Source organism: Vitis vinifera, chromosome 18 (genome assembly GCF_030704535.1).
Source record: "Vitis vinifera cultivar Pinot Noir 40024 chromosome 18, ASM3070453v1".
Classification (NCBI taxonomy): Eukaryota; Viridiplantae; Streptophyta; class Magnoliopsida; order Vitales; family Vitaceae; genus Vitis; species Vitis vinifera.
This window is the reverse complement of record NC_081822.1, coordinates 26,362,287-26,380,882: the sequence shown is the minus strand read 5'-3', so window position 1 is coordinate 26,380,882 and position 18,596 is coordinate 26,362,287. Positions and strand designations below refer to the sequence as shown.

General features: G+C 35.6%; 3 protein-coding genes across 3 annotated transcripts; all 3 read right to left on the bottom strand.

Moving 5' to 3' along the window:
* Window positions 1-1,423: 1,423 nt before the first annotated feature.
* LOC104882708 (uncharacterized) lies at window positions 1,424-2,711 on the bottom strand. The gene is made up of 2 exons (XM_010666923.2): window positions 2,091-2,711; window positions 1,424-2,008 (listed from the first exon to the last, which is right to left on the bottom strand). Exons 1-2 carry the CDS (start codon window positions 2,709-2,711, stop codon window positions 1,424-1,426), a joined length of 1,206 nt encoding a protein of 401 aa, XP_010665225.2.
* Window positions 2,712-3,141: 430 nt separating this feature from the next.
* Window positions 3,142-4,299, bottom strand: LOC104882707 (uncharacterized). The gene has a single exon (XM_010666922.1). The coding sequence runs from the start codon at window positions 4,297-4,299 to the stop codon at window positions 3,142-3,144; it is 1,158 nt and encodes a 385-aa protein (XP_010665224.1).
* Window positions 4,300-9,174: 4,875 nt separating this feature from the next.
* LOC100252488 (alkylated DNA repair protein ALKBH6 homolog) lies at window positions 9,175-17,312 on the bottom strand. Its single transcript, XM_002265337.4, has 8 exons — window positions 17,203-17,312; window positions 12,054-12,162; window positions 11,890-11,950; window positions 11,779-11,817; window positions 10,316-10,428; window positions 9,917-10,157; window positions 9,791-9,837; window positions 9,175-9,641 (listed from the first exon to the last, which is right to left on the bottom strand). The coding sequence occupies exons 2-8, from the start codon at window positions 12,159-12,161 to the stop codon at window positions 9,462-9,464; spliced, it is 789 nt and encodes a 262-aa protein (XP_002265373.1). The 5' UTR covers window position 12,162; window positions 17,203-17,312; the 3' UTR covers window positions 9,175-9,461.
* Between the last annotated feature and the right edge of the window lie 1,284 nt (window positions 17,313-18,596).

Here is an 18,596-nt window from a genome sequence, read left to right as displayed (position 1 = left end):
ATTCTAACCCAAAATTGATATCCTTGTTTCCATGATCTTGACACCAAACCAACTGGTATGGATATCCTATTCCTAGCTGCCCTGCTTTCAAGTCCAAACACAAAATCCAAAAATAATTTTCGAAGTATTAAACATTTTGTTCAATAAGTTACCACAAGAAATTATTCCTTAGCTTTGAATGATCCAAGCATCGATTGGCTATTGCAAGCTACTAAAGGCATAACATTGAACTGACTAGTCAAAGGTCAAAAGTTCAATTAGTTAAGCCATGGAAGTCCTTACTAATCAAGATAAGTCGAATATTTTAAGTAATTTTGTTAATTGTGATTAAAGTCATTCCAATTTTAAGTCACTTCATTTAGTTTTTGTGTTCGATCATATTTTTAAATCTTAGCAAGAGAAAATTTTAAAGCAATAATGAGCAATCAAATTAAATGGGGAAGAGCATCTCAAGTTCAAATTTGAAATAGAATGTTTAGAGAGGTTATATATGTTTCTAGTGATTAAAATTTCAAATCAAGAATGAGCAATCAAATATTTGTTTTCAAATCTTTTAAGTAGTGGGTATGAGTCCATTCCTATTTAAATAAATTTAAAATAAAATTATAGGTATTGACTTTTTTAAACTAGAACCTTTTGGATTTATTTTTTAATTCATAATTTAACAATTTGGTATGTGTATGATTGTATATATGTGTGCAATAATTTAGCGATTTTTTTCTATGTGATTGTAACTATGTGTGTGATTATATATATAATATGATTTCATAGATGGAATAAGGGTTTAAATTATTTGTAAGATGATTATTACATAAATACTTATAAAATTGAAACCTTATACTTTTACTATCATCATATGGTCTTGAAAAACACATTACATGACTTTTTTTTTTTTTTTTTTTTGATAAGCAAACACAGAATTCATTAAAAGAAGGCTAAAGAGCCCCAAAATATACAGGGCGTATACAAGGCAACTAAGGCCTTACAAGCGAAAAGGCCAAAAACAAACCATCCCTTAACTGGAGGCGAGCCACTCCAGGAAACCTAAAAGGGAATGCGGCTCCTCTTCCATATACAGTTTAGCCCAACCCCAAATATTACATACAAAAGAATATTTAAACCTCTGAATTGCTAACTCCCCCCCTCCCCCCTAAATGCTAGTCTATTCTTTTCTTTCCAAACCATCCAAAAAATATATAACAGAATGGAATTCCAAAACTTTTTCCTTTTATTCCCCACAAAAGCACCCCCCCTCCCCCCCCAACTATATAAAACCTCCTTTACAGTATTAGGGAACACCCACTTGACCCCAACTAAACCCAACACTAAGTCCCAAAGCACTCTAGCCACTGTACAATGAATAAGAATGTGATTTACACTTTCCGCTTCGCAAACACACAAAAAAACACCGATTAGGGAGTTGTCATCCTCTCTTTTGGAGCCTATCAAGAGTCAAAATCTTTCCCCAAGTCGCTTTCCACGCAAAAAACATGATTTTAGTTGGGACTCTCTCCATCCAAATTTTGTTTTTTGGGAAGACAACATCCATAGGCCTATCCAACCAGTTGTACGCATCCTTCACTTTAAACTGCCCACTTCCCCCTCCCTTCCAACAAACCGAATCTTCCTCCCGAGTTATCCTGAATCCCCTCAACACTTGGAGCAGCTCACCTACCATCTCCACCTCCCAGTCATTAAAGTCCCTAATAAATCTCAAGTTCCAGCTTCCTTCTCCAGCATTCTGGTCCCGCATGTCTTCAACTAACGCGTTTCTATGGGCTGCCAAGATGTAGAGATGCGGGAACCTTTGGGACAGCGCTGAATCCCCACACCACATGTCATTCCAAAACCTGATTTTATTGCCTTTTCCCACTTTGAACACCAAATTATCCCAGCACCAACCAGCTTCCTTTAAAATCTCCTTCCACACCCCCACCCCACACGCACCCACAACCTTTTTGGTCCTCCAGCCGTAATCCTCTTGACCATACTTTGCCACCAGCACTTGCTTCCAAAGAGCCTCATATTAGTGTGATTCTTCTGCCCTTTGAGATATATTGACTCTTCCAAAGGGCAAGTCTCCTTCTCACTTTCTCTTCTACCCCATCCCACCCATAGACAGCCTTATTAGGCACCCCCAGAGGCAGCCCCAAATACACTGTCGGCAGATGCCCCACCCTACACCCTAACTCCACAGCCAGCTCCTCTACCTCTTCCACCTCCCTTACTGGAATGATCTCACTTTTAGCCAAATGAATTCTTAGCCCTGAAGCGGCTTCAAACCAGTACAAAATCCAACTCAAATTCGTTAAGTACTCCTTCTTAGCCTCACAAAAAACAATAGTATCATCAGCAAAGAGCAGATGGGCAACATGGACAGCCCGCCCTCTATCCCGCTGAATTTTACACCCTGAGATAAAGCCCCCCTCCATAGCCCTTCTGATAAGAATGCTCAACACTTCCATCCCCATGACAAAAAGGTAAGGGGATAGGGGGTCCCCTTGCCACAACCCCTTTGAGCTTGAAAAGAAACCAGCTGGTGTTCCATTCACCATAACTGAGAATTTAGCTATGGAAATACACCACCACATCCACCTCAGCCACTTAGAGCCAAACCCCATTTTTTCCATAACCTTCAAAAGGAACTGCCAATTTATACTATCATAGGCCTTCTCTATATCTAACTTGCAGATAACCCCATTTTCCCCCATCTTATTTCAAGCGTCAATCACTTCATTTGCTATTAGAGAGGCGTCAAGAATTTGTCTTCCCGTGACAAACGCGTTATGATCAAGGGATACTACTTTTCCTATCACTTTCTTAAGCCTGTTAGCCAACACCTTTGCCAACAGCTTATAGAGACCCCCCCAAAAGACTGATGGGTCTAAAGTCCCCTAAATCCTCAGCCCCTCCTTTCTTAGGAATCAACACCAGAAATGTGTTGTTAAGGCTCTTGAGGAAAGTATTCTGGTCATAAAACTCCTTGAACATCTCCAGAATTTCCTCCTTAACGAAGTCCCAGCAGCATTGCCAGAAGAATAAAGAGAACCCATCAGGGCCTGGGGCTTTATCCCCATTCATTTCCATCAGGGTCGTCTGGACCTCACCCTCAGAGAAGGGAAGCTCCAACATCTCCGCTTCTTACAAGCAAATTTGATTAAAAGGAAGGCTTCCAATGTCCGCCTCCCACCCCGAACTTTTTGAGAATTGATGTTGAAAGGCATTCGCTACCCCTTCTTTAATTTCACGCTCCCCTGTCAGCCTAATCCCATTAATCTTAATTCTGTCCATGAAGTTGACTCTTCTATGGGCAGAAGCCATACGGTGGAAGTATCCCGTGTTTCTATCCCCTGCCTTTAACCATAATTCCCTTGACACCTGCCTCCAGTGAGTTTCTTCCAGATCTACCCACTTGGCATAACCCTCCTTGGCTTCCTTCTTACAAGCTAATTCCTCCATTGTCAAACTTCTCTCATCCTCCACTCTATCCCAATACTCCACCTGGTGGAGCGCAGCCTCCTTGTTACATTCCAGATTTCCGAACTCCTCCCTATTCCAAACTTTAAGCTTCTGCTTCAACTCCTTCAATTTCACAGACAATCTGAAATTGGCGCTGCCACTGACCTCAATCCCCCGCCACCAATTACGGATTAAGTCCTTGAACCCCTCAACTTTGAACCACATGTTTTCGAATCTGAAAGGGGCAGGCCCTCTCCTCAAGCTACCCCCCTCAAGTAACATTGGGAAGTGGTCCGAAGTCGGCCTAGGCAACCTTCGTTGACTCACCCTACTAAACTGATCAAGCCAGCAGGAAGAGATCAGGAATCTATCTAGCCTAGCCCTTGAGAAATTATTCAGACCCCCACTCCACGTGAAGGCTCCCCCTTGCAGTTGTAAGTCCACAAGACCTAGTTCGTCTACAACTTCCACAAACCTCCTCATAGCTGAGGTTATTCTCCCTTGCCTGCTTCTTTCACTTTGAGCCATGGTGATGTTGAAATTACCTCCAAGGCACCAAGACCCCTCCCAAATTCCTCTGATCGTCCCAACTTCTTCCCACAAACACTCCATCTCAATTCTAGTAAACGGGCCATATACACCCGTAAAAGCCCAAATCACCCCATTCTCCACTGTCCTGAATCTGCAGGATAAAGAAAATTGACCCTCCTCCCACTCCAACAAATCCAGAACTCTTTTATCCCAACAAATCAGGATGCCACCAGCCGAGCCACACGCATTCAGAGCCTTCCAATCTAAAAATCTACCAGACCTTGAACTTCTCACCACCCTGTCAGACATAACTTGAATTTTTGTCTCCTGAATGCAGAAGAGATCCACATTCTGCTTCCTAATTACCGATTTAATTACTTTCCTTTTCGTGCTATCATTCACTCCCCTCACATTCCAACTTAACAATTTGAGATTCATTATACAATCACAGCCTGCACCCCTATGCCCTGAATAGGACATTTCTTTCTACCATCCCCCTCATAGTTAACTGAGCATTCCAATCTCTTTAACTCCCTTTCAAATCTCGATTTCTCCAATAATCCTTTACTATGAATCTTTTCCCTCCTTTTCCTGATTTTGACCAAAAAATTCAAAATATCCTTTTCCAGACCATCAGTCGAAAAACCCAGGAATTGGCTGAACCTAGCTAGACTACTTTCCTGCCAATCCAGGTCCCCTTCCCCCCTTTCTTCTTGGAGCTCAAACTGGGATGAACCCCCCTCCAATTCCCTTGCCATTGATATTGGGCCTTTAAACTCAACCAAATCCCAGCATATATTACCCGTCTCCCTAGGACCAGCTGCACCTTGCCCATTTGATTCATTGCCATTTTGGCAAGCCTCCCTTAACACCCTAGAATGGTCAAAGAACTCCCCCTCTGGAGTCCGACCAAGCGAAAGTAAAGAAGAATGAGAAGAATTCCCCGAGTCCCATAATCCCCCTAAAGTTGAGAAAGCCTCATACCTCAAAGCTTCTTCCTCTAGTGCGCTGTCAGCCAACACATAATGAGGATTAGCCTTCTGATCACTCTCAATTTCCTTTTCCCGCGAACTTAGAAACTCCAACTCAAAGTTGGCTTCACCAGGAAGCCCAGATTGAGCTAAGGCCTCCAACGGGCCTTTTTTAGGTTGATTCTCCGCCGAGCCTTTTTTCTTCTTGACTGAAGGCCCACCAGGCTGCACCCCAAAATCCTTCAAGCAGCTCAATGACAGCCCACTGCTTTTGCTTTTGTCCAAAAATGGCCCTAGTCGCGGCCCAGTCTCCTCCTCTAAGGCCTTCTCCTTACCTTTTGGACCTTTTGTCCTGCCCATTGGCCCAAACCCACCACCTCCAGCCTCTTTTGCCATTACTACTTCAGATGGATTTTGCGGACTAGGCCCCCCATCCCTCCTTAGGGCCAAATTGAACTCATTAAGCCCATCCAAGGACGACCCATCTTCCGTCCCACCCGCTGAGGACCGAATCATCAACCCGAATTGAATCCGGCCCACCGACGAAATCCTACCCATCCCGTCCAACTGCCCCTCCATCCCATCGTCTGATCGTAGCAGTGCCTCGAGCCTTGCGCTGCCCCACTCCTCCACTCGCCGGCCAGCGCGTGCACCTCCGTCCCCCCTTTCCTCTCCTCTACCACGGTCTGTTGAGCCCCGACGACCCTCCGTCTTCTGTCTAATCGACGACAATACTTCCCACCATAGCGGGAGATTATAAACAATCTCTTCGATTCCAATTTCTATCGAACTTGGCAACTCGCCTCTCTTCGTCTTCACCAGGATCCTCGCCCACCGGAGATTTTCCATTTTTTCCGTCGGAGTGTCCATGGCTACAAAGCCCCCGCACTCATCTCCCACCCTTCGCAGAATATTAGGGACCCAAAGCGACAAAGGCAAGCCCTTAATCCTCACCCAAACTTCCTCTTTTATTTCCCCTTCTTCCAGACACCCAAAGCTCGGACTCCATAGCTCCAAATCAACATGAATCCCACCCACCATCCTTTTCCCGACAGCGAAGACTTTCCTGGCTTCTACCGCATTTTCAAACTCCAATAGGGCCTGACCCTCTTCCATCCAGGCCAATCCTAGCTTCCCTTTTATCCCCCAAACACTCGCCATCAGCCACCCCATCCTTGCCAAATCCTCTCCTCCTGCTACCCTAGGGTTCCATTTTCCCACCAAACATTGTCCCAATCTATCCACATTTCTGCAAATGTCTTCTCCCTCTATCTCCATTCTGATCGAGATGCTATTCCTATTCCCCTAACTCTTTCCCATTTCAACTTTCACTCTTTCAGGGGTCGGCTCTTCCTTTTTTTCCTCTCTTCTGTCAATCATCGTAGTCAAGTTCCGCACCGCTTCCGCCATAACTGACCATCCCTCCCTTCCTCCTCTGCCTCTTGGGATGCAAATGCTGAACCTTTTTTCCTCTGCATCTACGACCCCTAATCGTATAAAGCTCCCCGCCTTATTAACTTCACGCACCATGGAGTATCTTCTCCCCTTTTCCTTCCAGCCCTTCTCCCATTTGTCGTCTTTCCCATCCTTAACGCACTGGTCCAACCCTTCCATAAAGATCCCAACGCTTTCCAGCCCCAATCTAACCCATGAGGACACTCCTCTTTTACTTTCCACAATGAAGAGTAGGGTTTTGCCTCTTCTCTTCTCCACCACTACTTCAAAGACCTTCGATTCCACCCCGAATCTCTTTCTTTTCCGTTTTGATTCCACCTCGTCGTCATCGCCCTCACCCTCGCTCTCGCACTCTCTCACTCTCTCACTCTCTCACTCTCTCTCTTACCATCGCGCTAAAACACATTACATGACTTGAAGTGCATTGGATATTATTTCTATTTAAAGTGTTTTTAATGGAAATGTTTTTAGAAAAATTACCTATGAAGTGTTTTTTTTTTCTAGAAAATATTACAATTGATTTTTCAATATTAAGATATTTCAAATTTTTAAAAGTGTTTTTTAAATTTTATAAAATACTTTAATTTTTTTTTAGAAACACTTTTAGGCTAAAAGCGCTTTAGAATATTAATCAACTTGAATTGATATATATTTTATTTACAAACTTTCTTTCTTGTTTTATGAATGAGCATTGTATTGATGATGACATGAACTCATAAAACACCAAGTATGCATATGTTAATAATATTCATATAATGCCATAGATCCAACTAATTCTGATCTTATAATTTTTTCTTATATGTCCAATGGGTAAATTCTATTATATATTTTGAGAAGAACCAATAAATTAACTAGCATACTCATAATACTCAAATATAGCCAATGAAAGTTGAAGTCTTCTTGTAAAAGTCAACTCTTTAAATATAGGGAGAATTACCATATAGGATGAGCTACGGGTGATAATAACCCAAAAAGGTGTTCATCTCTGTCCATACCTTACCATATCAGCAATACAACATTTGAATACCTTCTATCCAAATATTATTCATTCCTATGCACTCTTTTACACATAATCTAAGTCTCCTGAATAAGTTCTTCTGTCATCTTGAAAGTTGAAAATATACTAAGAATAAAATCCTTGCTAATGAATACCAGCCTACGATAGGCACGATAGAACAAAAAAATAAAATAAAATCCTGATATTTTCTAGAACAGAGATGTGAAGGAACAAACCAAGATCGTGCATCTCATGCATGATTTGAAGGAACATACATTCCCCCTCAACTTCTTAACAATATTTTGATTCTCGTCTTGCCACTCATGCATCTCAACACTGTTAATTATTTCTATCTCTACCTGGGTTTATGCATGGTTTGCCTACATCTTGGTACATAGCTGAACTAACACACCAAGCTACTACAACCTATGATGAAAAATCTATTCAATTCGGGAAAATATTCATCTCAACTAACGTGGCCAAACTAACTGGAGCTCATCCCATGAAAAGCTACTCTCTTTTCCTACTTGGAAGTGGAAACCTAACTTACCTCTAGTAACATAACCTCTTTTTTTCTTAACTAGTTTGTTAGACAAAGATAATAGAGGTAAACTTGATTACTTCATCAAGTCAGCACTTGATTGGGTCATCAATGTTTTTTATGATTCTACTGATTTGGATTGCTACCAGATGTTTGTCAAAGTTGAGAATCTTCAAATGCTAGATCACCCCAAGCCCTACTGATATCACTGTATCCCTCAATATCATCCCAAGCCCTTGACCCTTGTAAGCACTTTGTTTTTAAAAGGACTTGCTCAAGTATCCCAAAACAAAGCTTGGGAGGAGGAACACAAAACAGGAAGGGAGAGGTTCACCTGCCAAAAACATTCACACAATCATAGTAGTAACTAACAACACAACATCACGAGCAGGAGCGTTAGCAACTGCACCCTATAAGGGGCTAACTCATATGTCTGATTTGGAAGCTGATTATTTTGCAAAGTTAATTGACAAAATGACATTTAATTGTATGTGGATCCTTGTGAATCTAATCTGTTCAAATCATTGTTTTGATACATGCTTATGGTTTTTCACAATCTAATTCATTTTGAATCTTGTTATTGGATTTTTCAATACATGTTAGGACTCACATTCTAAGCCATAAACCCAAGAGTGAAAGGATTAAGAATGGTTCTAACACCAAGGGTGAAGTCCAATTCTAATGGCCTTATTTTACGCCTGCTTCGAGAAGATCCAGTGGGGTAATAAAGGTTGGCTTTAGAACACTGATTTAAATGATAAAGCCATTCCAAAGATTTGGAACACAACCAAGGCAATGGCTGTAGGACAACTTAAGATCTCACACTCTCACTCAATTTAGTACTAGGTATAAAAGACCATGATACTGAACAATGGTGCTCTAACTCACTTTTGCTACACACTCTAGTGCTATCTTGTAGGTGGCATTCAAAGCATCAACTGCCTCAACCAAGAAACTAACTCTAGGCTAGCTAGACCCAGGCAACCATAGTGCCATCAAAATACACAACTCTGCAGCCACTAGTTAATTAAAACAGGCTCTTAGTTGGTCCCTGACAAGGAATGGAACAAGCCTAAACCAGTCAATTGGATTAAGGGCTGCTTGGCCAAACGAGCTCTAGAAAGCCACTATTTAAGTTTGCAATGTCCTTTCAACAAGCATACATATTCACTAGGCATGGACATGTTCATTTATGTACATAAAAGCAAGTCTAAAGGCACTTCAATAAATGGTATCTTTTCATGAATCATCCAAAAGTTTATGTTTACAATGCATAAATACCATCAAAATGACAAAACTAACTAAACATGAATTACGGTTATTTTAATCACACAATTTTGTAGGAGCAATCTACATATTCTTGAGGGCTCCAATCATGCTATTATTCAAGTTTTTATCAACTAAACTTTGATAGGTTAGAAGCTAGGCTTCAACCTAGTGATTCTAGGAATTTTTCATAGATTACTCTCAATCTGAAAAGACAAAACTAAATTCATTGCACAACATTCTAAAACTTGAACAAATTTTTGTGAACCTTTAATACCAATCGGCACGTCAATGAAATTCTGGTGGTTGTTCTCTGGATACTCCTGAGTTCGCCATTTCTCATTACTTCAACTGCTTTCTCTGAGCCTGAAAACAATGGATCTAGCCTATGTTGTTCCAATGCTTCAATATCATTAACTACCTGATGACATAAGTGGTAATAAGCATCCCAGTTTTTCAAAAATATATTACCTTAAAGTATGAATTAATTCAATGCATATTTTAGATGCAAAAAGCAATATGTTTCCATTTGCTCAAAAGAATTTAACTCAAAAAACATGATAATCTTACTTTATCATACTGCTGCACCTCGCTATCTTTTATACCATGCAAGTACTCTGGACCAAACAACATGTAATTTTTCAATAAACAAACATCATTAATTTTGTAAAGCAAAAAGAAAGTAAAGAAACCCACCTGAGAACATCTCATCCTTAAATATCAGCAAACTACGAGGCATCAATAGAATGGAAAAAGGATGATGATCATCCAACCATTTCTTAGTCTCAATCTCGAAGCTTTTGTCATCTGAATTTTTATCCTCTGCATCATTTGTGTCTAATCTTAATCTTGAATGAGGGGTGAAGTCCATAACAACAGGAGACCCAAGAGACAAAATTGCTACTACCGGAAAATAAGCAGGCCCATCCTGGTGTGGCTATATGGAAAATAACAATGTTATTAGGAAATAATGCATAACCATTACTGTGCTACCAATTGTAGCTAAATTCAATTGCATTTCAATCGCTTTACAACACTATGATTAAATGTTGAGAAAAAAGACAAGTGAAAAGGTACAAGGCTTCAAGTACCAACCATTATTCCTTGGTTAGGAAGGTATTCGTTGATTAGCACATGATTAATTGCTGAGGGGAAGAGCCCTGACTCTTCAAATATCCTTTCTGTAATCCTTGTTAGCCAAGTAGGCACTGCAAAAGAGAGAAAGAGATAATTGAGCCATTTATTCTTTTAACTAAAATGTTTTAGGGTCTGAAGCTTTAGTAACACCCACATACAACACATGAACTTTAAGCTGTTCTAAGTTTGCAATGAAATAAGTAAATAATCACATTGGCAGTTAGAAAATAGTGAGGAGTATCAATAGGGGAGAAACAGCAAAATCCAAGAAGCTGGGATTGTAAGAAGAGAGGAAGAGAGGAACTTTAACAAGGAGGGTGCATGACAACCTTACAAGTTTGAACACAAAGCACAACTCATGGTTGCATTAGAAACAAATTCTGAGCTCTAACATGAACCACAATCAAAGAATTATGAGGATAAAAATGAGAGTTATTCCACATGATCCTTGTTAGTTTTACAATCGTGAGGACATAAATAATATCCCAGTGTAGATATTTATAGATATTTACCATGATGGAACAGGTACGGTCTTGATAGAAATACCCTTCATCAGTTACATTGTAGTAGACTTGCCCAATGGTGTACCTAACAAAGATGCCTAGTAAGGGGGCTTTTGAAGAAAAAAGGAATAGTTGTTACAATTTTTAGAGCATAATGGGTGGCATAACTTTGATCAACTCAAAATTCAATCCTTCTCAAATATGATATTAACAAACTCCATGATAGCAATATTATTCTTATTATGATTGAAGGAAATAAATCCAACAAAGTGGTTCTAAAATTAAACTCAACTTTATAAAGTGTTAACCCAACTACTTGGGTTGGTTTCACTCAAACATTGTCACACATTTAGCACTATCAACATCAAATGGCTACGAAGAGCCCTTACTCATTTCCTTGGTCTGCTTATCACCCCCAAATGGATCCTTTATTTCTTTCAGACAAGCCATGAATGCATCCAAATATGAGTCAATGTGCACCACAATGCCACACCACACCCAGCATTTTTGCTATTAAAGACTACTGTCAAGCATCTTCTAGGTAGAACAAATGAACCACTCCATTTCACCCATAATTCATAATTGATTTCCTGTAAAGCAAACAGGATTTCGTTTCTCTCTCTCTCTCTCTCTCTTCTCTTTTTCTTTTTCTTTTTTTCTTTTTTGCATGGTGTTATGATTTAAGCCGATTTGAGTAAGATACAAACATAACCAAAATCACCAACATAAAATAGAATTAATCCCATTTCTTTGGAATCCTAAAATAGATATCACTTACAATTGCTCAAGACTTGCAAATGATCATAAAAAAGCCCATGTATGTCTAGGGAGCATCTAAAAATATCCTAATGAAATCATCACACGATGAGTGAAAAAATTCAGGATAAATGAGTATAATCGAGTAACATTCCCACTTACAATCTTGAGAGAGAAGACCCTTCTCATGGACAACACCTCCTACAAGTCACCAAAGACCACATAATCAAATTTATTATCAACAGAAACAATTATACATCAATTATAGCATACCCCAGTTCTGTAATCTCCTATTCTTCAAAGATTTCCACTTGGACACTGGGGCTTGGTAAATCTATAAAACAAAAGGAATTCCAACCAAAAGAGGTGAAATTTAGATGAGATTTCATATAAAAAATGAAACTAGTGTTACAATCAACAAAGAAGGAAGTTGGTACATTATTGAGGAGCTGAGTTTGTTGGTAGTCTGTGATGAAATCAGGAATGTAAAACAAGGTTGGGTGAGGGCCAACTCTGAACTTGTTCAAATTCCCTTCATCTTCCATTCTGTCAAAGATCAAACTACCATTAATACAAAAGTCGAAATCTTTAACAATTAGAGTATGAAAAATAGAAATAAATATCAATACAGAAGTTGAAGTCTTCAATAACTAGACCATGAAAAAAATAGATAAATAAAGAAGTTGAATAATTATACCAGAAAATCTAGTCTAGCTTCAACTTAGGCTTCTTCATATGTAAGCTTTTCAACAACTAAACAATAAATAAAATACATGGAAAAGAGGATTTCATGGATTTAGGTTTATTTTAGGTTTAAATCCCAAGCTTTTTCGTTTTTTTTTTTTTTTCCAACAAAAATCTATCATTCATACGATTTCAATCTCATGATTATTATCCTATCACCTTAAATTGTTATTTGGTTTGAAACGTAGTATTTAAGCTTCTAAACGAATACTATATTTTTATTTTTTTTTTATAAGTAAACGAATACTATATTATTTCCCTTTTTCTTTTCTTTTAGTGCTCCTATTTTTATTTATAATTACACATTTTTTTTTTAATTCCAACATATTACCTTTTTAATTATTTTTATTAACTATGTATAATTGTTTGTATTAAAAATTAATAAGGCCACATGTATAGTAAAAGGAAACTTTAGTAATTTGACGAGTCTAATTTTGTTTTTTAAATTTGAGTATATTTAAAATATTTGTTTCTTTAATACTAAAGTTATCTCTTTAAAATTATAATTTTACCTTCATCTTCAACTTCTTGTAAAGCATGAGGCCCAAATGAAAACCCCTATATTGATGAAGCCTTTTTAAAAGGATTTGCTTTATTTGACGTTTTAATTAGGCGAGAGCCGTGTATTACATAAACAAAAAATAATTAAAAAGGATATTAGAAAATAAAAATTTATACACAAAACCACCCCTAGACATAAAAGAAAAATAATATAATTGACTCATTTAAAACGCTTCTTTCCTAAACTTAATGGATGGTCCTATATCTTGTTTTTCCAAAGTTAGTAACATCCATATGTTGGATCATATTGAGAAAGTACTTCAAGAAATGATTTTGAAAGTCAAGTATCTAGTAATATGAAATTTATAAAGTAAAATACAAGTAACAATGTTAATTAAGTGCTAAAAATTGAGAAATTAACATAAAATTATTGTTAAATGATAAAAATGAAGCACCATTTAGAAATAAAAATCATTGAAACATGTTATATTGATAGAAACTTGGTCAAATAGTTAGATATGACAAAATAAGATAAGTGATTTTTAAAGTTATAGAACTTCTATTTTCATTTCCATTTTTTTATCTTCTTTAAATTCAATTCCTTATTATTTCCAAACAATTTTATAATTAATTTTATTAGCAATAGATGTCTTTTATTCTATATTTTTATTTTGCTAGGTTATGAAAAAATATTTTTATAAAAGAGAGATACGGCTACATGTTACATATGAACTTCTTCGACCATTATATACACCTATAGCACTTTGAAAATTAGCTTATTGCATTAAAAAAATGTAAAACAGTCCCTGAATCTGAAAAATAACCTTTATTCTTGTAAAACAAGAAATATTACTGGAATCTAGTTAAATAAATTTTTTAAGACAAAAAAGTACCCCCCCCCCCCCCCATCAACTTGTTTATTCTCATTTCAAATCAACGTTCTTTAGAAAAATCACCAAGGGTGTCTTGGGTACATGGGAATAGGAATGGAAGTGAATCATGATACCATATAGACGAGAAATTATAATCTTAGTGAGTGAGATTTGGTTTCTACATAACAATATATTTTTTGTTCCAATTCCCATTCTAAAAAACAATCTAAACACATTAATGAATGAGAATATAATTGATTTCTCATTCTCATTCTCTATTCCAACATTCCAAACATGGCCTAAGAGTATTTAGTGCAATTGAGGTTAGAATTTGAAGGAAATAATAAAACACTTAAAATTACTTGTGATTGCTAGAAAGTACTAAGCAAAAAAATATTCAAGAAAATGATTTTCTTGGGTTTGGAATCTATAGAAAAGAAAAAGGGAGAAAAAAAAAATACTAATCCCATGTTTGAAAATTTGAAGGAAAATGCAAGGGAAAGAACATAGAAAGGAAGACTATATTTCATTCCAAGAAAGTTTAAGGGAAAGAAAATGAAGAGGAAAAATAGAATGATAAAGGTAAAGAAAACTTATAATTCTCGTGTTTGGTTGTCTATGGAAAAGTTGAGGGAAAGAAAATTAAATTGTTTAAGAATGAACTTTACTTAAACTTTCCGTATCTTTATCTAAGTAAACCTCATCTTTTCCTCAGTATTTTGTTCCCTACATTTTTGCATGACATCCAAACATAGCTGAAAAACGAAAGGAAAGAAAAAATCAAAGAAAATAAAAAAATAGATTTGAAGTTAACAAATTATTTTTATATGCTTCTTCAAATTTATTTCACTTAATTTTTCTCTTTTATATAATGATTTGAAAATTCTAAGTTTCTAGCTAATTGTAATTGACAATGTCTAAGCTACTTAAAATTTTTTTCCTTTCCTAAGTACTTCCCTATAATCAAACATAGCATAAGGAAGAAAGTAGTCCGATAGGTAAGAAAGAAGAGAAAATGTTAAAAGATTTTTCTCTCATTTTCCTCGAGAAAATTTGTGAAAAGTACATTATTCAATATATTTTTTTCCCTATATTTCTCTATAAACAACCAAATAAGAAAATTTCATAAGTTTTCCATACCTTTTCCTTTCCTAATATTTTTCCTATCCATTTTCTTTTCCTCAAACTTTTCAAGAATCAACGTAGCTTAAGATATTTTAGTAATTGGATTAGCTAAGTCTTTTCTGTAAAAGAGTAGTTATATCCCAACCCACCAAATTTATTTTTTAAACCATCTATTTTTAAAAAAATTTTACTTTCCAAAGTATCCTTCCATAAAAAAAAAATAAAAAATCCATTTCTTTTCCTATTACAATCACCTCTCCCACTAATCTCTTTCACTCTCTTTACTTTATTTCCTTCAACAATACCTCAAAAACAAACCCTAATTTTTTGGACAGGATCAAGATTTTTGTCAATGGATAAAGAAAATGGTTGTTGCCCATGATCAAATGAGTGAAGAAGCATGCTTTATTTTTATTTTTTTTTAGTATTTTTTATTTTTTTGCATTTTAAAGAAGTTGGGCAGGGAACATGTTCAGCATAGCAGGCTAGACAACCATATAATATCTAGTTGTATGTTTGACAATATTAAGAGTATTGAGCACATAACTTCTGTACACTTGAAAGATGATCTAGTACACTAATGTTTGACAGCACAAATATCGTCCAACGTACCAATGTAATACAACATAAAGAGAATTTAGCACTCTACTGTCATACACAGTAGACCATCCATCACTAATCTACCAAATAACCTGTACAGTATGTCAATATCTTTGTTGTTTGTTCTTTGTGCTGATTTTGTAAATCTCATTCTTTTGTAGGATGATGCATGTATTACACATGCTCTAATGCTTATGGTACAAAAATGTCTTCACAACCAATACCATCCATCAAAGTAGAAAAGTGTTGAGCAACTGTATCAATGCAATCATGTCTTTCCTTCCTTTCTTTCAGCTCAATACCCATTGCTCTACCCAAGCAAAAGATTATTTCAATTGGTTTCAACAACCAGAATCATTTTGTGGCAGTATAATTAATTTACATTATTTATTTACTTAATACTATTTATAGGTAATTCATCCTCTTTTTAAATGTCATTATGTAGATCTTGATGCAACCCGAATGTCCTATCCCACCTGTTACTAGTAGCTAGTATAGGAGTCGGTACACTCATGCCAAAGATTAGATTACTTCATATTTCCCATACACTAAGATGTTTTGACTTTTCAGATGATGTAAACCCTCAGTATACTGTTGACCTGAATATTGAATGAAATATGCATACATCTGATATATATTTTACTACATAATCTATACTAAATATAAAACCACAAAGAGTTCGTAAACTTTTTCTTTCTACCCTTATTATGTCAAATGATTTCACCTCATATCTGGTTTCTCTATTATTTAACATTAATAATCATAATAAATTCACCTTAAAAATCATAATAAACTCCCTTCAATTATTTATTGGTTATAACCGATAAAATTATATAATTTTACTTATGTTATCCTTCAAAGTTCTTCCTTTATTTAAGAATTTCTATTTCCGTTTTATTTTTCCCCTGTTCTTGCTTCTTTCCTTTTTTTTTTCTTCCCAAAGGCTTCCATTTACCATGGGATTCAAGCCACAGTAAATACCATTTCTGTTTTCACAGTAAGGTCAAGTCAAATTTTATATATATATATATATAATTGTAAGCATTCAACAGAGAAACCCTAGCCCTCTGTTTGGTTTCCAAGAAAATAGAGCAATAAAAGAAAACAGCTTTGTATCTTTTGCTTCAAATAAAAATAAAAATAAAAATAAAAAACACCCTAAGGTCAACTAAACCAAACAGTCCAGTCTCAGGTACCAAATCCCCAGTGGCGAAAATTTTAAGAATTAATTACTTTTCTGACATTTTGTCTATACTTATAGAAGAAAACAGTCCCAGATAGGATAGATCCCAATCTTAATAAATTTTTTTAAAAATAAAAATAAAAATCCATCTAGACTATAATCCAAAATTGCAATTCAAAGAGAATCTGTAGAATTACAACCTTCCAGCAATAGCATTCCCAAGTTATAAAGCACTGAGTGAAATCCCACTCTCTGTTTGGTTACCAAGAAAATGAAGAAAAATATAAGAAACCCAATTCTGATTCCTATGTATCTCTCTCATTTTCTTCGATTCCAAAAATCCAAAACAAAACGAAAACTAAAAAATAAAAAAAATCAGATCAACTAAGCCAAAGGGTCCTATGAATTTTAGATAAAGTGCAATCTTCTGCATTCTTCAGTAATAGATATTAAAAAATTTATAATTCAAATTTTTTTTTCTCGTTATTTTCTCAGCATCCAAAAAATTGTATCCAACCTAGAAATTGATGATTGAACTGGTAATAAAGATTGGAGCAGTACCTTTAACCGAGAGATCGATCGAATAGCAGCGTTTGGAGAATAAACGATCGAAAGCGGAGATGGGGCCGATCATGCGGCAAACAAACCCGAAGGAGATGACGCGAGTTGGGCTTTTTCAGGTGGCAATGGGCTGGGCTTGGGCAGGCCCAACTTTTGAGCCATTGGGCCGTAAGTGGGCTCATTTCTAATACTTGGTCATCAAATCTTGCGACTCAAGTTTGACTCAACCTCACTGAATCGTTTTCAAAAGAATTTCAATGCCCAATTGTTTAATTAGGTTTAACTCGATTTTGGGTTTCAAAATTTTGATAAGTAATTAATTTTTTTATTTATGAGATTTTAAAATTAATTAAGTAATTAAATATACCTCAAATTGAATTACTTTCACATTCCAAAATACTTAATTCATGTTGTTATTGGTATTATCTTAATTTTAAAATAATTATGTAATAATAGATATTTCACTTTTCAAATTTTATTTTTCATACTATTTTTTTTCTAATTTTTGGGTGGTGTTTGTCCATTTACTTAAACTAAATAAAATTCAATTTAGTTTTAACTCCAAATATAACTTAATAGTATTTAGTATTAAGTTATTGATTTTTTTTTATTTTAGTTCTATTAAGTATTAATAGGACAAGGGTTATATTAAGATTGTATTTTGATTGTTTCAAAATTTTATTTTTAGCATTTAATAAAAAATAATATATTTTGATTTTTCTTTTCTATTCAACAAAAAAAATCTTTTAGAGAAGGGAAAATCCTACTAACTTCATATAGTACACAATTTACATTATGAATGTATTTTAACTTCTTTGTGCAAATCCTATATTTTGGTTATACCACTAGATATTTTTCTACTTTAATTACAAACACCTTTCAAATAATATATATATATATATATAAATTATGTCATGTATCTATTTAGTCTTCTAATTTTTATGCTTTTTAAAAAAAATATTATCTTAAAAAATAACACAATCTTACTTGTCTCTAAGGAATAATGACACAATATTAACATTCTTCATTAAAAAGAAAAGTTCTTAATATTTCTTTTTCATAGAAATATTTCAAATTGAATAACTTCAAAACTTAATGTAGATGATAAGATTATAAAATTGAATATACATAAAAGAATATGTTTCTCTTATTCTTATCAATTCTTGAGAGAAAAACCAAACAATATAAACAAATTAATTAAAAAAGAAAAATAACTAAAAAAATGATATTTAAAAACAAAGTGGTGATGGGTAGATACCAAAGAAAGAAAAATATATAAAACAAAAAGGAAAAAATAATGAATAATGAATTAAATCAATGAAGGTACAATATATATTAGGGGGTTGTGTTTTTGCTATCATGCCTAAATGAAGGACAAGGTGTGGACCCCGTAT

What these genes read in the sequence shown, in the direction of transcription:
- LOC100252488 (XM_002265337.4), bottom strand. Translation starts at nt 12,161, where the DNA reads ATGGAAGATGAAGGGAATTTGAACAAGTTCAGAGTTGGCCCTCACCCA. An exon ending in TAGGAGATTACAGAACTGGG is followed by an intron (nt 11,818 to 11,889) that starts GTATGCTATAAT and finishes GGTGACTTGTAG; the next exon opens with GAGGTGTTGTCCATGAGAAG. An exon ending in AGGTGCAGCAGTATGATAAA is followed by an intron (nt 9,642 to 9,790) that starts GTAAGATTATCA and finishes TTATGTCATCAG; the next exon opens with GTAGTTAATGATATTGAAGC.
- LOC104882707 (XM_010666922.1), bottom strand. Translation starts at nt 4,299, where the DNA reads ATGTCTGACAGGGTGGTGAGAAGTTCAAGGTCTGGTAGATTTTTAGAT.
- LOC104882708 (XM_010666923.2), bottom strand. Translation starts at nt 2,711, where the DNA reads ATGGGGGAAAATGGGGTTATCTGCAAGTTAGATATAGAGAAGGCCTAT. An exon ending in GGGATGGGGTAGAAGAGAAA is followed by an intron (nt 2,009 to 2,090) that starts GTGAGAAGGAGA and finishes GCTCTTTGGAAG; the next exon opens with CAAGTGCTGGTGGCAAAGTA.